Here is a 13,980-nt window from a genome sequence, read left to right as displayed (position 1 = left end):
GCATTCTAATCAATCTATATTTTGATTATTGTGGCAGCTGTTCCACCTGTGGTCCCTGAGCTTTCTAGTGATGATGATTACTCTCACTTTGATGACATTCCTGAGCCAGACAGTGGAGAGGAGTTCTTCCCTACTCCAAAGGTATGCCTCAAGTAGTCTGTGTACATTTAACAAATTGATGCCAGTTTTTTATGCATCTGTCCTCTTATTGATGATAAATTGCGTCATAACATTGTCAAAGTGGCTGTGGAACAACGAGCCACAGGCGAGTGGTTCCGCAGTAAACTTTGACAGTGTTGTTACAAAATTTATCATCAATAAGAGGACAGACGCATAAAAAACTGACGTCAATTTGTTTTTTACAATAACAAGACTCCAAAATGGTCAAATTCCGGGAATAAATGAGGGGAAATGATGCCGTAAACAAAGATAAGTGAATTTTATTTAAAATGACGCGAACTGTGTCTATAGCTTAACTCGCTTTTTGATTGGCTACTTAAAAGGGTCCATAAAATCTCATTGGTTAAAAAATTGACAGTATGACAGCTGAAAGTTGAACTTGAAAGCTTGCATAAATTAAAATTTTATCCATCTGTACTCTTATTGATGATAAAAATGAGCCAATCAGCATGCGAGAAATTTGACAGTTATTGTAAAAAACAGTCTTAAAATATTTACAACTTTTTCTTGCATGAAATCTAGACAAGGGTAAATAATAATAAGAAAGGATACTAAATTTGATCTGGTATCACTTAACAGGCTTTTGCTGGCAATCATCTACCTTTTATAGGATTTACATTCTCAGAGGAAGTTGAGTAAGTGAAGGTTTATTGTTTTCAATTACAATGTGTGCTGTTATCGTGAGAAATAAACTGAATAAAATCTTGTACGAGACTACAGTAAGCTATTAAGTTTCAGACTACTTGGTCATCATCAACCGTCCTTGATGCGCCATTAGACACATAACGCCTTAGTATTACTTGGTAGCCAGGAAACATGTGGTTTGAGCTGGAAGGTGCACTTTTGTGATGCGCACTTAATACAAAATATGCAAGGAATTTAACCCTTTGTACTAAACAGAAGTAACCTACAGTGTAAGAGAGAAAAGTAAGCTGCATGCATTGCTTTAGCTATCTGGGTAATGTTCTGTTAGTGCTCTCTAAGCAAGCAATTTAACCCTTTATACTGGACAAAAGTAACCTACAGTGTAACAGAGAAAGCTGTGCAAAATGCATTCCTTTGACATTTCCTCACAGGCTCTAATTTTGCTGGAATATAGAAGAGATCTTGTTTCCTAATTCTCCTTTGGAATGTATTTCTGCCTGCTAGTACTAAGCATACAATGCAGTCAAGACTGCCTGAAAGGCTTTGCTGTATGTCAAAAATACATGCATGGGAAAACTTTCTTTTTATGCAAGGCAACACATGCTAAATTTGTGTCAATCCACAAAGAATGTTAAAACTAGTGAAAATGAATGGATGACATAAACATGTCTGGACCAATAGTAAGTCCTATTCTATTGTGCTTTTAACAAATGGGTTTTTTCTTAAAATTTTGTTTGAGCCAACAAAATAAGAAATCAAGAAAGACGCATCTCGTGCTTCTTACAGGGTGATTGAAACTGTTGTGTTCTAATTCTAATTGTCATGTTTGCAGATGGAATGTCTCACCAGGTGCGGGTGGTGCTGATGGAATGGTGAGGAGGGTAAAAAGGACAATCCACTCTCGTTGCTTTGAATTTTCCTTTTATAATACCTTATTTCTCATGTAGATGAGGTAATTTTTATCTTGTTTTCCTTAGGATGGAAATAGTTCCAATGGTGGAAATGATAGCCGATCAAAGGTAATAGTCATAGTAATATTAGAATTTTGACAAAATGCAAGCAAAATTATTTCCTTATTTCATGAGTATACTATTTGATTACCTTTTACAGTGGAACCCCGTTAATCTGGTCACCAACAGGCCACAAAAATTTGGCCGTATTAACAGGGTGGCCATATTAAAGGGGTTCTTTAAATAAGAAAATGACTGACTGAGCTTTTGTTCTGGCCAGAATAAAGTAGTCGTAATAACAAGGTGGCCGTATTAACAGGGTGGTCGTAAGGTGGGGTTCCACTGTAATATCATGGGTGACAAATTACACTCACAATTGTGGGTTTTTGACTTGTTTATTGTATCAAGAAATGTCACGCCTAGTGTTGTCATGGCAATTTTGTAAATTCACGTGTGAAATTATAAATTAATGCTGGAATTTTGCACCAAAATGAAGGATTAATTTGACACCCACAATATTACAAGCATTATTTCTCTTGACGTGGGCACTATTTACTTGTGTTATCTTCTGTTTAATCATGTCGCTTTTAAAATTTGAAAAAACTAGAAAGTTTTGTCTAAAACAAAGGACTGTGAGCTGTAGTTGTTCCTTATAATGGACACATGTCAAATGTGTTCCCATTGCATTAAACAGGAAATGTTATTTTTAATGGTTATACATATGGTTATACATATAATGTTTAATCTTTCAGCTTGAAGCTACTAACCGTAGACTGAGAGAATTAGAGGAACAAGTTGCACTTGAAATGCAATCTAAAGATGAGGTGGAACATAATTATAGGTTAGACAATCAGTGCTTCATGGCATGCTTCACTTGTAAGGACAGCAACTAAAGTACTTAAGCAAGTCAAAAAATGGTGATTGTCAAGTATAGATTGACATAATATATCAAACACGAGAGACAGTGTTTCATCGGGAAATCCAAACGATGAGAAGAGAGTGGAAAATACGACATGCAGCGGAGTATTTTTGAAGACATCTGAGGTGTTTGGATAGCCGACAAAACACTGTCTTGGGTGTTTGATATATCTTCTCAATTGAAACAAAAATTAAGGAGAAAAGGGAGAAACAAAATTGTCAAAATCTATGCTAATTAAGACTGGGTATCTAAACCTCCTTCATGGTTGTGATTTCCTTTGTTTTAACTTGATGAATTATTAATGAGTTTGAGAAGTTTAGAGAGAATTTTTGTGCAAGTTTGCTGCTGTGTCTGATTGCACTGGAGTTGCTATTAATTAGGTTTAGTGAAGGTACTGTGATGTTTTGTCCTCCAACAAGCTGCCTTTCAGCAGTCGCATTGTTATTTGCTTCTTCAGAATGGTTGGCACCAAGCTGGAAAAAGTCATGAAAGAATTGGACAATGAGGTGAGAAAAGCATGCAAAGAAAGTTGCATCTGATAGCCCACTAGCCCAACTGCAAAATCTTCTAATTTTGGGCTCTGTCCTTCATACACTTAATGGGCAAGTGAAGTTTCTCCCAAAAATTGCGAGGAAATTTATTCTGAATACAGATGTATCGTAACAGGTGTACACTTTTTGGGCTAGTGAGAATGACTTTTAGTCTAATACATCATAGTTACAGCTTGGTCAAAGTGTAAGCCTGAAAATTGTCAGGTGTCCTAGCAGTAGTGAACAGTGCTTTGAGTAACTCATTTAATTGTTTTTCCCAACCTAAATACAAAAGCACAGGTTAGGTGCAGAAATAATTCCTTGTCATTGACAATGAAATGGGAATCATTTTGCTGGTACAGTTACTGTCATCCTGTCATGTGAAGTGAATGTTTCTCAGTCATTGATCAACACCATCTTTATTTTCCAGTCTGAGGCAAAAAGAAGAGTAGAATCATTAAACAGAGAACTTGAAAGAAATGCAGCATTGTTTAAACATGATTTAAAAGAGGTAGGTTTTTCTGTAATTACAAACTAAGCCATGGACGGGAGCCTCCTTTTGTATCAATATGCATACTGTACTGTCAGTAGACACAATTTGTTCTGAGAAGAGAAAAATTCTCTAGAATAAAGCTGTTGATGAAAACTGATCTAGAGAAGAGATAGGCTGATTATTTCTTTGTAGTTTCCCAGGACATGTCATCTTGGTTTTTTATGATAACTTTTGAATTTGTGGAACTTTCAAGATCTTTTCTTGTTTAGGGTGGTGTCTGATTGCATGATTGCATTTATTTATGCAAACATTTTAACTCAAGAAATAGCTCCACTAAGTAGTGGTTGTTTCACAGACAAAGGGATAACCTTGATTTTGAAAGGATGGGAAAAAAAACCCTCTGTGATGGATTGTGAAATTCATCAAATCCATTTGATAATTTTTTTGCTACTGGTTCACTAAACAGGCTCAGAGGCGGTGTGAGTTTGAAGCTGAAGCCAAGAGAAAAGTAAGTAATTTGGTTACTTAATTTTGTATTTGGGTATTTTTTATCACTGCTTCAACAGATTCGTATACAGATTGGTAACCATGATTATTCTTGAAACTTTGTAAGCTTGAAGGCAAAGTGCAGGAACTACAGAGCCGTCTTGATGCAGAACTTGATGCTCGGGACAGAATTTCACAGTCCTCACAGAGTGTCCAATCAAAGATAACTCAGTATGAGAAGCAGGTCTGGGAGCTGACAGAACAACTCAGAGTGGAAACGGATGCACATACTAAGGATAAAAAATTACATAGTGATTTACAGAAGGTATGTTTGATCTGCAGTAAATGATGCCTAATAGGTGATTTGCATGATAGCGCCATTTGACTTCAACTACCAGAATCCTTCACTTTTTCAGTTTCTTATGTTAATTAGGACAACTGTTGTTTAAACCACACTGGGAAATGAGCTCTGGTAGTTGTAGTCAAATGACACTATCGTGTGCACAAAACTGTTATTGTGTTGTTCCGGATACTCCTCCCCCAATTTCCCTTGGGGTTTTTTTTTTTTTGGGGGGGAGGGGGTGGAGGGGGGTTGATCAGTAAGAGCAAAAAATTCTTTCTGTGGGGGAGGTATGGATATTTTCTGGAACTACAATGTGGAATAGTGTTAGGACTATTTTCGAAACAAATTGCCCCCAAACGGTAGGATTTTGTGATTTATCCCCCTGATAAATAAGGTGATATTTTTGCAACATTTTTGTGTTTATATCAATGATTGTGTTGCCTTCATTATCTCCTGTAGTCATACACCGTTATGGAGAGAACATATGGGGATTTACAAGACAAGAATAGGATCATTAGTGAACAGAAGGTAACTGTTATGTCATGGTGTGTTGAAATAATTATGATTTGCAAACTCGTTTGTAGGTTTTCTCTGATATTAAACTTTACACAGTGTTAAGAATTTCGTTGTCAATTTGAAATTGAATGCATAAACTCTCACCTATTACAAAAGTCCTATTATAAATTAGTTAAAAAGTAACATTTAATGATCAATTTTGATAGGAGAACAGACATACTAGGAACCATACCAACTGATCAAAATGCGATTTGCAAAAACTAGAATTTATCTGCTGACAACTGTTCAGTGATCTACTTGTTTCATGCATGTGGCAGTTGTGAGGATTGTTATCATTATGTACTGCCTTCACGTTCTGTTCTTTCTTAACTCTGTGTTGGTTTGACCAATTTTCAACAGCTTGGCTTAGAGAGAGAGCTTATCAAGGTGCAGGGAAATCTTGAAGCGGAAATGAACATGAGAAATCAAGCAAATAGTGCTAAAGCAGATATGGAATGTAAGCTGTCACTGCCAGTGTTATAAAGAAGTGATCATGTAAAATCTTAAAACAGTGTTGGAAACTAAATTTTGACAGCACTTGCCATTTGGGCGGGTGACTCTCAAAATGCACTAACCTGGTGTAATTTTCACTTGCCCAGAAAGATGCCTCCCCTCCCAAAAAAAGTCTTGGCAATGATTCATGAACCATACTTTTTTTTTCACTGTCTTGTAACCATGGAGGCCCAGCTTGCTATTTCGTGTCGAGCTTTCTTGTTCTGGTCCATTTAGGATAGCTTCCTTAGGATCACCAAAGTTTTTGGTAGAATGGAAAGTGTATGGAAGTAAAGAATGATCATCGCAGTAAATATTCCAATTGGAAACTAAAAAGTGTATTTAATTTATTGGCAAATTATCTGGGCATCTCGAATGATATAATGATTTTACAAGAATGAAAATCGTACTCGCCTAACAGGTGAGTGATCGCTGATTTGTGCTCACCCAACACTTTTCACACACATTGGCGAGCGGGCAAGTGCTAATTTCTAACACTGTTAGAAGATGGCTTCAAGGCTAGACACTGTGCAATTATGCATAGCCAAACTGTATTAAAGTAGAAAACAGGAAAAATAGGCTATCTATGTTTTAAAAATGTGATCTGGTTAAGTTTGTTTCTTCTTAGGTAAAAATAGTTTCTTTCTCTAGATCCTTAATCACCATAGTGTATACTCACAATTTGTTTGTTTATTTGATGACAAAGACACAGCTTGTCAAATTGTGAAGATTTCTATTAATAAACCATAGGCAATACATTATATCAAAATGGCTGTTTTGATTCTCTTTGCATGAAATGTAAACAGCTAAACCTACAGTATTAATTCCTAGAAGTGAACTACAGGTAATTTCCCCTTTCACTAACAGCACACATCTTGCCAAGGGTGCAGTTGACAAGGAGAAACAAAATTATCCAGTAGTAGTTGTACCAACTCATTCTAAGAACTAACACGATTCCAAAAACTGCTTTGCATGTAATTGTCTGTCTGTAATTACTTGCAGGTCAGAACAGACTCCTAAAAGATGAGCTTGAGCAGTTAAGGGCAAGATCTGCATCAGATGCCAGATTGCAGCAAAAACTTCAACAGGATCTTATCAACTTAGAAAAAGTAAGGATGATTGAACTTTAGCTGTCATGACAACTTAGAAGGAGGTGAGGGTATGTTTGCTCCCTGCCTGCAAAATAGTAAAAATCTAGATCACAACATTTCCTGCACTATGGAGCAATTGTGATGAAATTTTTCACAGCCAAGAATGTCGGATTTTTTATTTTTCAGACAATATTAGAGGGCTATGTCCTCTGAGGCCCTCTCCTTAAACGCATCTATGCTAGCTAGACTTGTATCCTGATCGTTTGTTCTAGAGTCTAGCACGCTGATCATTTGGCCACTGGACTCCTTCTACAAGTACTCTTCTGTAACATTCAATGATTTTTGCTCACTGATTATTTTATTGTTTTTCATTGTCCAGGCAAAGGCTAACACTGAGTATGAACTCAAGTCTGTCCAGAATAAATTTGAAAAAGTTACATTAGAGTACAAGGTATGATTAGTCTTCTGTAATAGGTTTATTTCTACACCAAGTGTACAAGCGGCACTTTTATCTTTCTATATGTACCCCTCAGTTGAAGCTGACTCAGCTAACAACTGCATTTGCGTAACTGGATTCTGGATGCCTGCTATTGGCAACCAGGCCCTGGATCAAGTGCCTTATCTTTGTCATGGCTGACATCACTTGTAACCAGGTATCAGCCAGAATTAAGGGAGGGGAGGGAAGGGAAGGGAAGGGAAGGGGAAAAAATTGTTTAGAAACACTCAAGAACGTCCAATTTGACATAAGAACCATGCCATACCAAAGTGCAGAATTCCTTTTGTTAAAGTAGCCCCCTCAATCCCTGCTGTCCCCTAAACTCCCAAAAGAGAATGTTAATAGGAAAAGAAAAAATAATCGATAATCCTTGATACACCAAAAAGGTAAGTCTCTTAGATTTCTACGGTATAGTAAGCATCCTATAGGAACTAAAAGGTATTGACAAGAATTGTCGAGCTAAACCAAAGTTTTAGGACTTCTGTTCTATGATTCAACTGTGGGAGAGCTGAATGTGATTTTGTTTTGCAGCAACAACTTACCAGTTACCAGACAGAAAAGAATAGGTTATCACTGACTCTGGAAGAGAGAACAGAACAAGAACGAGCTGAACAAAGCAAAACTTTGGAAAGACTTGAGCAGGAATTGGTGATCAGGGAGAAGGCTGAGGCAGCAGCTGCCGAGGCTGAGAGAGAACGATCAGTTTTAGCTGTGGATCTTAAAGATTTACAACAGAAGCTGGAGAGACTTAAACAAGAATATAATGTCCTTCAAGACAAGGTGAGATTTGTTGGAAAAAGAACAAAATAGATCTAAAGCTAAGCTCTGGCCCTGGTTGTTCAAAGGATGAATAGCACTATCCACTGGATAAATAATCAGTATCAAGTGGATAGTGTGGTTTGTTTTGTTGACACCTATCCACTGGATAGTGATTTATCCGGTGGACTGCTGATGCCTGGCATCACAATGGGTTTCAATAGCTTATATCACCTTTCTAGATTTACTTAAAAACAGTTAAACATTTTTTTTTCTGTCAAATTTGGACAACAAGTTGTCAAACCACTCTCCTTCAAAGTAAATGAAAATTAAACATCATTGGGATATCATTATGATTGCCATGGTAAAAGTCGTTTCTTGGAAACTGTTGAAAAACAGAACTATGGTCAATAATTTATTGTCATGAGTATGCTGTAGCATGCTGACAAATTCAAGAGGTTGCTAAATCTGGCCAAATTACATTTTGTAACTACTTGGAGCTACAGTTGAACCCCGCTAATTCAAACTCAGTCAGGGGAAGAAAAAAATAGTTTGAAATAGTGGGAGTTCGAAATGGCAGATAGTAAATGACTGAAGAACAAATTCAAGGGAAGTGGGTTTGAGTTCGAAATAACGGGGAATTTGAAATAACCGAGTTTGAATTACCAGGGTCTGACTGTGTTTGAAAGATTTATTCAGAGACAGTAATTTTCATGTTTGCTTGTGCTTTTATTTGTTAGAATAAGAGTTTGAATGCCAAGTTGGACTCCGAGAACCAGAGAAGAACACAACTGGAAAGTGACTTGAAAATGAACGCTCAAGAAATAGCTGCTCTGAGATCAACAGAGAAACAACTTGCTAAGGTTTGAAACACATATTATTCATTGTTTGTCCCTGGGGGCAGTTCTTCAGAACTGGTGTTTTAGATGTTGACTTATTTTCATATTAGTGCTATTCAGTCACCCACTATTAGCTGATTTGTAGTCAAGTTTCTTTATTTTAGAATTAAGTCTTAACTTGAGTTAGCTGGGCTCTATCCCTTGGAATCAACAGTCCATGTTTTACATTTAGGAATCTCTTTCTTGATTGACTTTTAGCAAGTAGAAGATCTGATGGAAGAAAGAAAGCAGTTGGAAGATACATGCACGAAACTCAAAAGGTAATCGCATGTACCAAATGGCAATGGTCTACCACCGCCCAACACTAACCCCAGTTTTATTCTCAAAGTTCACATTTGCACTAAGCAATGAAAGCAATAATTAAATGAAGAGTTAATACATTGTTAGACATGGGTCTGCTCTGTTATGTGTAACGTATACACTGTCTCCTGAAAGACTAGTTGGCATGTGAATTGTTAGGTTATTCCTTGAATGACAAGAAAACAGAAAATAGTCTTGTAAAACATCTTTGCCCCCCCTGAATGGTATAGGAAACCATGTTTTGCAGGGGGTGGAGTTCTAATTACTACACTCAGGAATTCTTACCTTTCTGACTTTTTTCACAAGACAGTATAAAACATTTACCGCATATATACACATCCTATTTTTACAGTGCAAGTGCTGTGGATGATCTACAGATGAAAGAGCTGCAGGACCAACTGGAGGCAGAAACATACTTTTCGGTAAAAATTGATAACAAATGCTTTGAAACCTATTTTACAGTGTTTTCATGTGACGACACAGCAGCCATATTAGCAACCCAAAACAATGAAACGGCGGCCATGTTGGTGTACCAAACCAATCCTGTGGGAGATGAACTGTTTCCTTATGTAAACACTTTCTTTTGTTCCAATAAATTTATATGGCTGCTGGCCACGTGAGTGAAAAAGTGAAAACTCTCCAGTTATTCAGCCAGTGTTTGTAGTTAGCCTTGGCACACAGACGTTTTTCTTTACAGTAGGTATCATCTACTGAGCACCCAAGAGAAACTCCCACGATTCAAGGCACAAAATTCCACACTGCCAGCATGTTTATTAGTGTGTATTTTGTCTGATATGTTGCTTTTCATAGTCCAAATAAATAATCCATATAAATTAATGACTTTATTTATTTTAGCACTACTTTAGTGACTGGGGACACTGAAGCAAGCAAACTAATATTGCAAATTGAACAAAAACTTGTTAAAACTCCCAGCTGTCGGGAGGCAGGCCAGTTAGCTATTTACAAAGCGTGGAGGAGTTGAATTTGTTCAATCAATTCAACTCGAAGTTGAAATGTTTAGTGTGTGATTCCTCAGTGATTTTATTGCCGTTGCTTCAATCTGAGTCAATGTTTTTCCTTTGCAGACTCTGTACAAAACCCAAGTGAAAGAACTGAGAGAAGAAGTTGATGAAAAGGCAAAACAGTTGCAGGAGATGAGCAATGAAATACGACAGCTCAGTGAAGAGAGGTGAGATACCGCAACAGTGGCCACTGCTTAATTTCTCCTAAATACACCCATGCTTCAGAACATGGGAGGCGCGGTGGCCTCATGGTCAGTCCGCTCGTCTCTGGATCAGGTGGTCTGGGTTCAAGCCCTGGCCGGGGACATTGCGTTGTGTTCTTGGGGAAGGCACTTTACTCTCACAGCGCTTCTCTTCACCCAGGTGTATAAATGGGTACTGGCAAACTTAATGCTGGGGTAACCTTGCGATGGACTAGCATCTCAATACTTTTAGTGGCTTCATGCTACAGAAACCGGACAGAAACCGGGATAAGCTTCGGTCTGTTGGGCCACTTGGCTGGTATGCAGACTTAACCTGCCTACCTTACCTTCAGAATACAGAGCTAGGCATGCAACAGGGTTGAACTAGTATAGAACGTTCCACCACAGAGTCAAGGTTTAGACCAACTCCTAAACGTTTTCAGGAGCAGAGACATTATCTACAATAGCGCAGATTTGGAGAAAATTTCGAATATCAATTACCGCTGAGTCAGGGCCGTGTTAAATTTTATATGTATTATATTTTTCAGGGAGTCTCTCTCTGCTCAGCTAGAGCTGACATTGACAATGGTTGACTCGGAACAGCTGGCCAGGTCCATTGCTGAAGAGCAAGTAAGTTCAAATCTTGTGATTATTAAAGACGGTAGCGCACTTAGAAAAATATATAATTATGTTTTCCTTCTTTTCAGCTTATAGTCTCTTTCCTCCTTAAAAACGCCAACAGTATACTTCTGTAACCATCAACTGTGTATGATGCCTGCAGTTTCACCAGTGGAAGGACTTGAACAATTCCTACAAGCTAATAAGGCCTCTTACTTAACGAGATACACTTTCACTACTTGAACGTAAAATAATACTTTATTCTTCATTACTGACAAGTGCCACTTTCACCATTTACACTAATTGTGCATTCAAGTGGTCACTTATTTTACTCTCCATACCACTTGAGTCTTGACCTTCACTACTTAAACAAGAAGTGAGTATTGGACATACTTGAGCTAGAGAAAGTTTGGTTTTGTTTTTCATTGACTATTATGTGTGAACGTACAATGTAGGGAAAAGGCAAAATATCAGATATGAGTATTTTTGTTTCTGTACAGTTCTCTGATCTGGAGAAAGAGAAGACCATGATTGAGCTGGAGGTCAAGGAATTAATTGCAAGGCATAAGAGTGACATGCTGGAAAAAGGCGCTCAGATCAGTCAGCTTGAAGAGCTTAACCAGCAGTTGACAGACAACTTGGGTCAGAAAATGTCCGAAAAAGATGAGCTTAACGCTAAAATTAAGGGCTTACAAGAAGGTAAGTGAAGGTTCCTGAAAATCCAGCTCAGAATTATAGATGAGAATTGAAGAATCATCCTGTTTTTGTCTAAGTCAGTCAGTCTTGTTAAATCTGAGCTTAAAAAGAAATATGGTGCACTAAATACCTTTTTGGAATTTGTTACTTATCTTCTACTTCCTTCCTTACAGTTACTTACTTACAAACTAGAGTCTTTTATGGACTGTTGCATACCTGAAAGGTACTTGCATGGCCCAATGGCTGACTCTTGACCTTAAAAGGGCTAGGTGAATTGGCAAGGCTGTAGTCAACTGCCAGTTGATAGAATCCTTGAGCTTTGGGAGGTTAAATCTCAACAAACTACAGCAGGCGGGAGTTTGTGCATAAGTACATTCTTCACAGCTAGAGACTAACGAACGCGGCAGAGCCGTGAGGTAAATGGAGAGCAGGCAATTCCCTAAGCCTTGCATCTGGTATCCACGGCTCCACGCGCAGAAACCACTTTGGATCTTAGATGGCAAGTGTTTAAGACTGCGTTTAGTTCTCTTGAGCCAACCTCATTGTACCACTTGAGAGAATTTGATCGCGAATTTCACAGTTGATCATAGGAGGTTCCCTTTAAGATTGATTCATTATTCCCATGAACTGCTTGGTTGACTTCGTAGTGATGTGCTGAGCCGGGAGAAATAACATGGTGACTCAAGTGATGTGATTTTTTTTTGTTAATGTTACACCAGAGCTCGGAAAGTCCAAGGACAACAGTAAAGAGATCGAAGATGCCACAGAAAGCTTGAGGAAGCAGCTGTTTATCGAGAAAACATTAAAAACACAAGCTGTGAACAAACTGGCCGAGATCATGTGCAGGAAAGACTTCATGCAGAGGGAGAACAGTAGAAAGAGAAAGGCGAGTTCCGATGACCTGAGGAAGAAGGAAAAAGAGTGTAGAAAACTGCATCAAGAATTAGGAGCAGTAAGTTGGACTGTTGGCTTTACCGCTGATGAAATAGGCCATCTCTGAGTTGCCTTTTGCCCGTGTGTCTAATGAGTCGTCGTGCCAAACCATTCATATGGAAATTTGTTCCGCCTACAGGTTCATTTTCGGGCAAATCAAACTCATTTTTATATTCAAGGTTTTGCACGAAGGCTTTGAAACAGAGGCACGAGGTAATTCGGAAATGGCCTAATCGGGTATGGTTACTCATAGCCGCTTCACGCCACGAGGACAATTTAAATGCCAATAAGTACCTATAGTAAGCCTCTGATGGTAGGGAGAGAATAGTTCCAGAAGTTCAGTCACTCTGGTGTAGTGAACTTGAAGTGTTTTGGTTTACGCTAGGAACGAGAGAAGTATGGCCAGATGGTGACAAAATTCCAAGGGCAAATTGCTGAATACCAGCTAAATTTACAGATGGAGGTGGAGCACAGACAGAAAATGCAGGTAGGTGTACTTCTCTGTTGATTAGATTAGATTAGATAAGATCAAAACATTTGTTTGTGAAACGTCGTATATTCATGCATATATCGGGTTGGTTGTAAGATTCATTAAATTTTAGTCCCCCTTCTCCAAAAAAAAAAAAAAAAAAACATGAAAATTAAGGACGAATGACATCTACGAAAGATTTCTACTATATAAATTTATTGCAAGGTGTGGATGCCTCACACTTGTCTCAGTTGAAGTAGTTTTTTGGTTTAGCATCCTGTGTCTGAAAATCGACGAAGCCATTCTCGTCCCCAGAGGCCGCCCTCCTTTTGGTCAGCACCAAGAATCATGACCTCTGGCCGGACCCAATTTTCTGGCCATGCGCAGAACATTCGTTTCTTATTCCCAGCCAATCAGATTTGCCAGATTTGATGGGAAGTCCGTGAATCGCGGACTTCTAGTGTCGTTGCGCATGCTCAGAAAATTGGGTGCGGCCAGAGGTCGCGATTCTTGGTGCTGACCAAAAGGAGCGTGGCCTCTGGGGACGAGAATGCGACCAACCCAGCTATTGTCGACAACTGCTAGACGTTGCTAGGTAAGCGGAACGCTTGCTTTGATGAAGATTTGCCGAACTAACACAAAGGGGTTTCGTATTGAGTTTATTCTAGTTAACGACATGTTTAGGACATGATTAGGAAGAAGTCATATTTCAAATTGAATATCGTCTTTTTGCAGATGGAACTGGATTCCAAAGACCTTATGATCGACAGGCTGAACTCTCAAAATAAACAACGGGCTCTGAATACGAGCGTTAACGAAAACGACGAACTCTCTGTTCCAGGTAAGAAAGTTACTAGGATAGTACACTACTGCATCCTAACGTAGGCGTGTCACGCAATGTCTCCCATAGATGTGGTGTAACGCG

General features: G+C 38.5%; 1 protein-coding gene across 3 annotated transcripts in view; it reads left to right on the top strand.

Moving 5' to 3' along the window:
* Positions 1 to 13,980, top strand: part of LOC145462896 (rho-associated protein kinase 2-like) — a 31,151-nt gene that overhangs the window by 10,123 nt on the left and 7,048 nt on the right. For 2 of the 3 annotated variants that reach the window (XM_081446548.1, XM_081446546.1), the window contains exons 14-36: positions 38 to 141; positions 760 to 815; positions 1,658 to 1,706; positions 1,803 to 1,844; positions 2,528 to 2,616; positions 3,152 to 3,200; positions 3,655 to 3,735; positions 4,184 to 4,225; positions 4,331 to 4,528; positions 5,006 to 5,074; positions 5,462 to 5,558; positions 6,596 to 6,702; positions 7,064 to 7,135; positions 7,712 to 7,960; positions 8,677 to 8,799; positions 9,034 to 9,095; positions 9,488 to 9,557; positions 10,221 to 10,324; positions 10,888 to 10,969; positions 11,458 to 11,656; positions 12,373 to 12,605; positions 12,972 to 13,073; positions 13,791 to 13,896. In XM_081446548.1, the coding sequence (XP_081302674.1) occupies positions 38 to 141; positions 760 to 815; positions 1,658 to 1,706; positions 1,803 to 1,844; positions 2,528 to 2,616; positions 3,152 to 3,200; positions 3,655 to 3,735; positions 4,184 to 4,225; positions 4,331 to 4,528; positions 5,006 to 5,074; positions 5,462 to 5,558; positions 6,596 to 6,702; positions 7,064 to 7,135; positions 7,712 to 7,960; positions 8,677 to 8,799; positions 9,034 to 9,095; positions 9,488 to 9,557; positions 10,221 to 10,324; positions 10,888 to 10,969; positions 11,458 to 11,656; positions 12,373 to 12,605; positions 12,972 to 13,073; positions 13,791 to 13,896 (2,385 nt within the window). The remainder of the gene's footprint in view (positions 1 to 37; positions 142 to 759; positions 816 to 1,657; positions 1,707 to 1,802; positions 1,845 to 2,527; positions 2,617 to 3,151; positions 3,201 to 3,654; positions 3,736 to 4,183; positions 4,226 to 4,330; positions 4,529 to 5,005; positions 5,075 to 5,461; positions 5,559 to 6,595; positions 6,703 to 7,063; positions 7,136 to 7,711; positions 7,961 to 8,676; positions 8,800 to 9,033; positions 9,096 to 9,487; positions 9,558 to 10,220; positions 10,325 to 10,887; positions 10,970 to 11,457; positions 11,657 to 12,372; positions 12,606 to 12,971; positions 13,074 to 13,790; positions 13,897 to 13,980) is intronic. The other variant, XM_081446549.1, reaches the window with a different exon arrangement.

This window comes from Orbicella franksi, chromosome 12 (genome assembly GCF_964199315.1).
Source record: "Orbicella franksi chromosome 12, jaOrbFran1.1, whole genome shotgun sequence".
NCBI lineage: Eukaryota > Metazoa > Cnidaria > Anthozoa > Scleractinia > Merulinidae > Orbicella > Orbicella franksi.
This window is presented reverse-complemented; position numbering and strand designations above follow the sequence as displayed.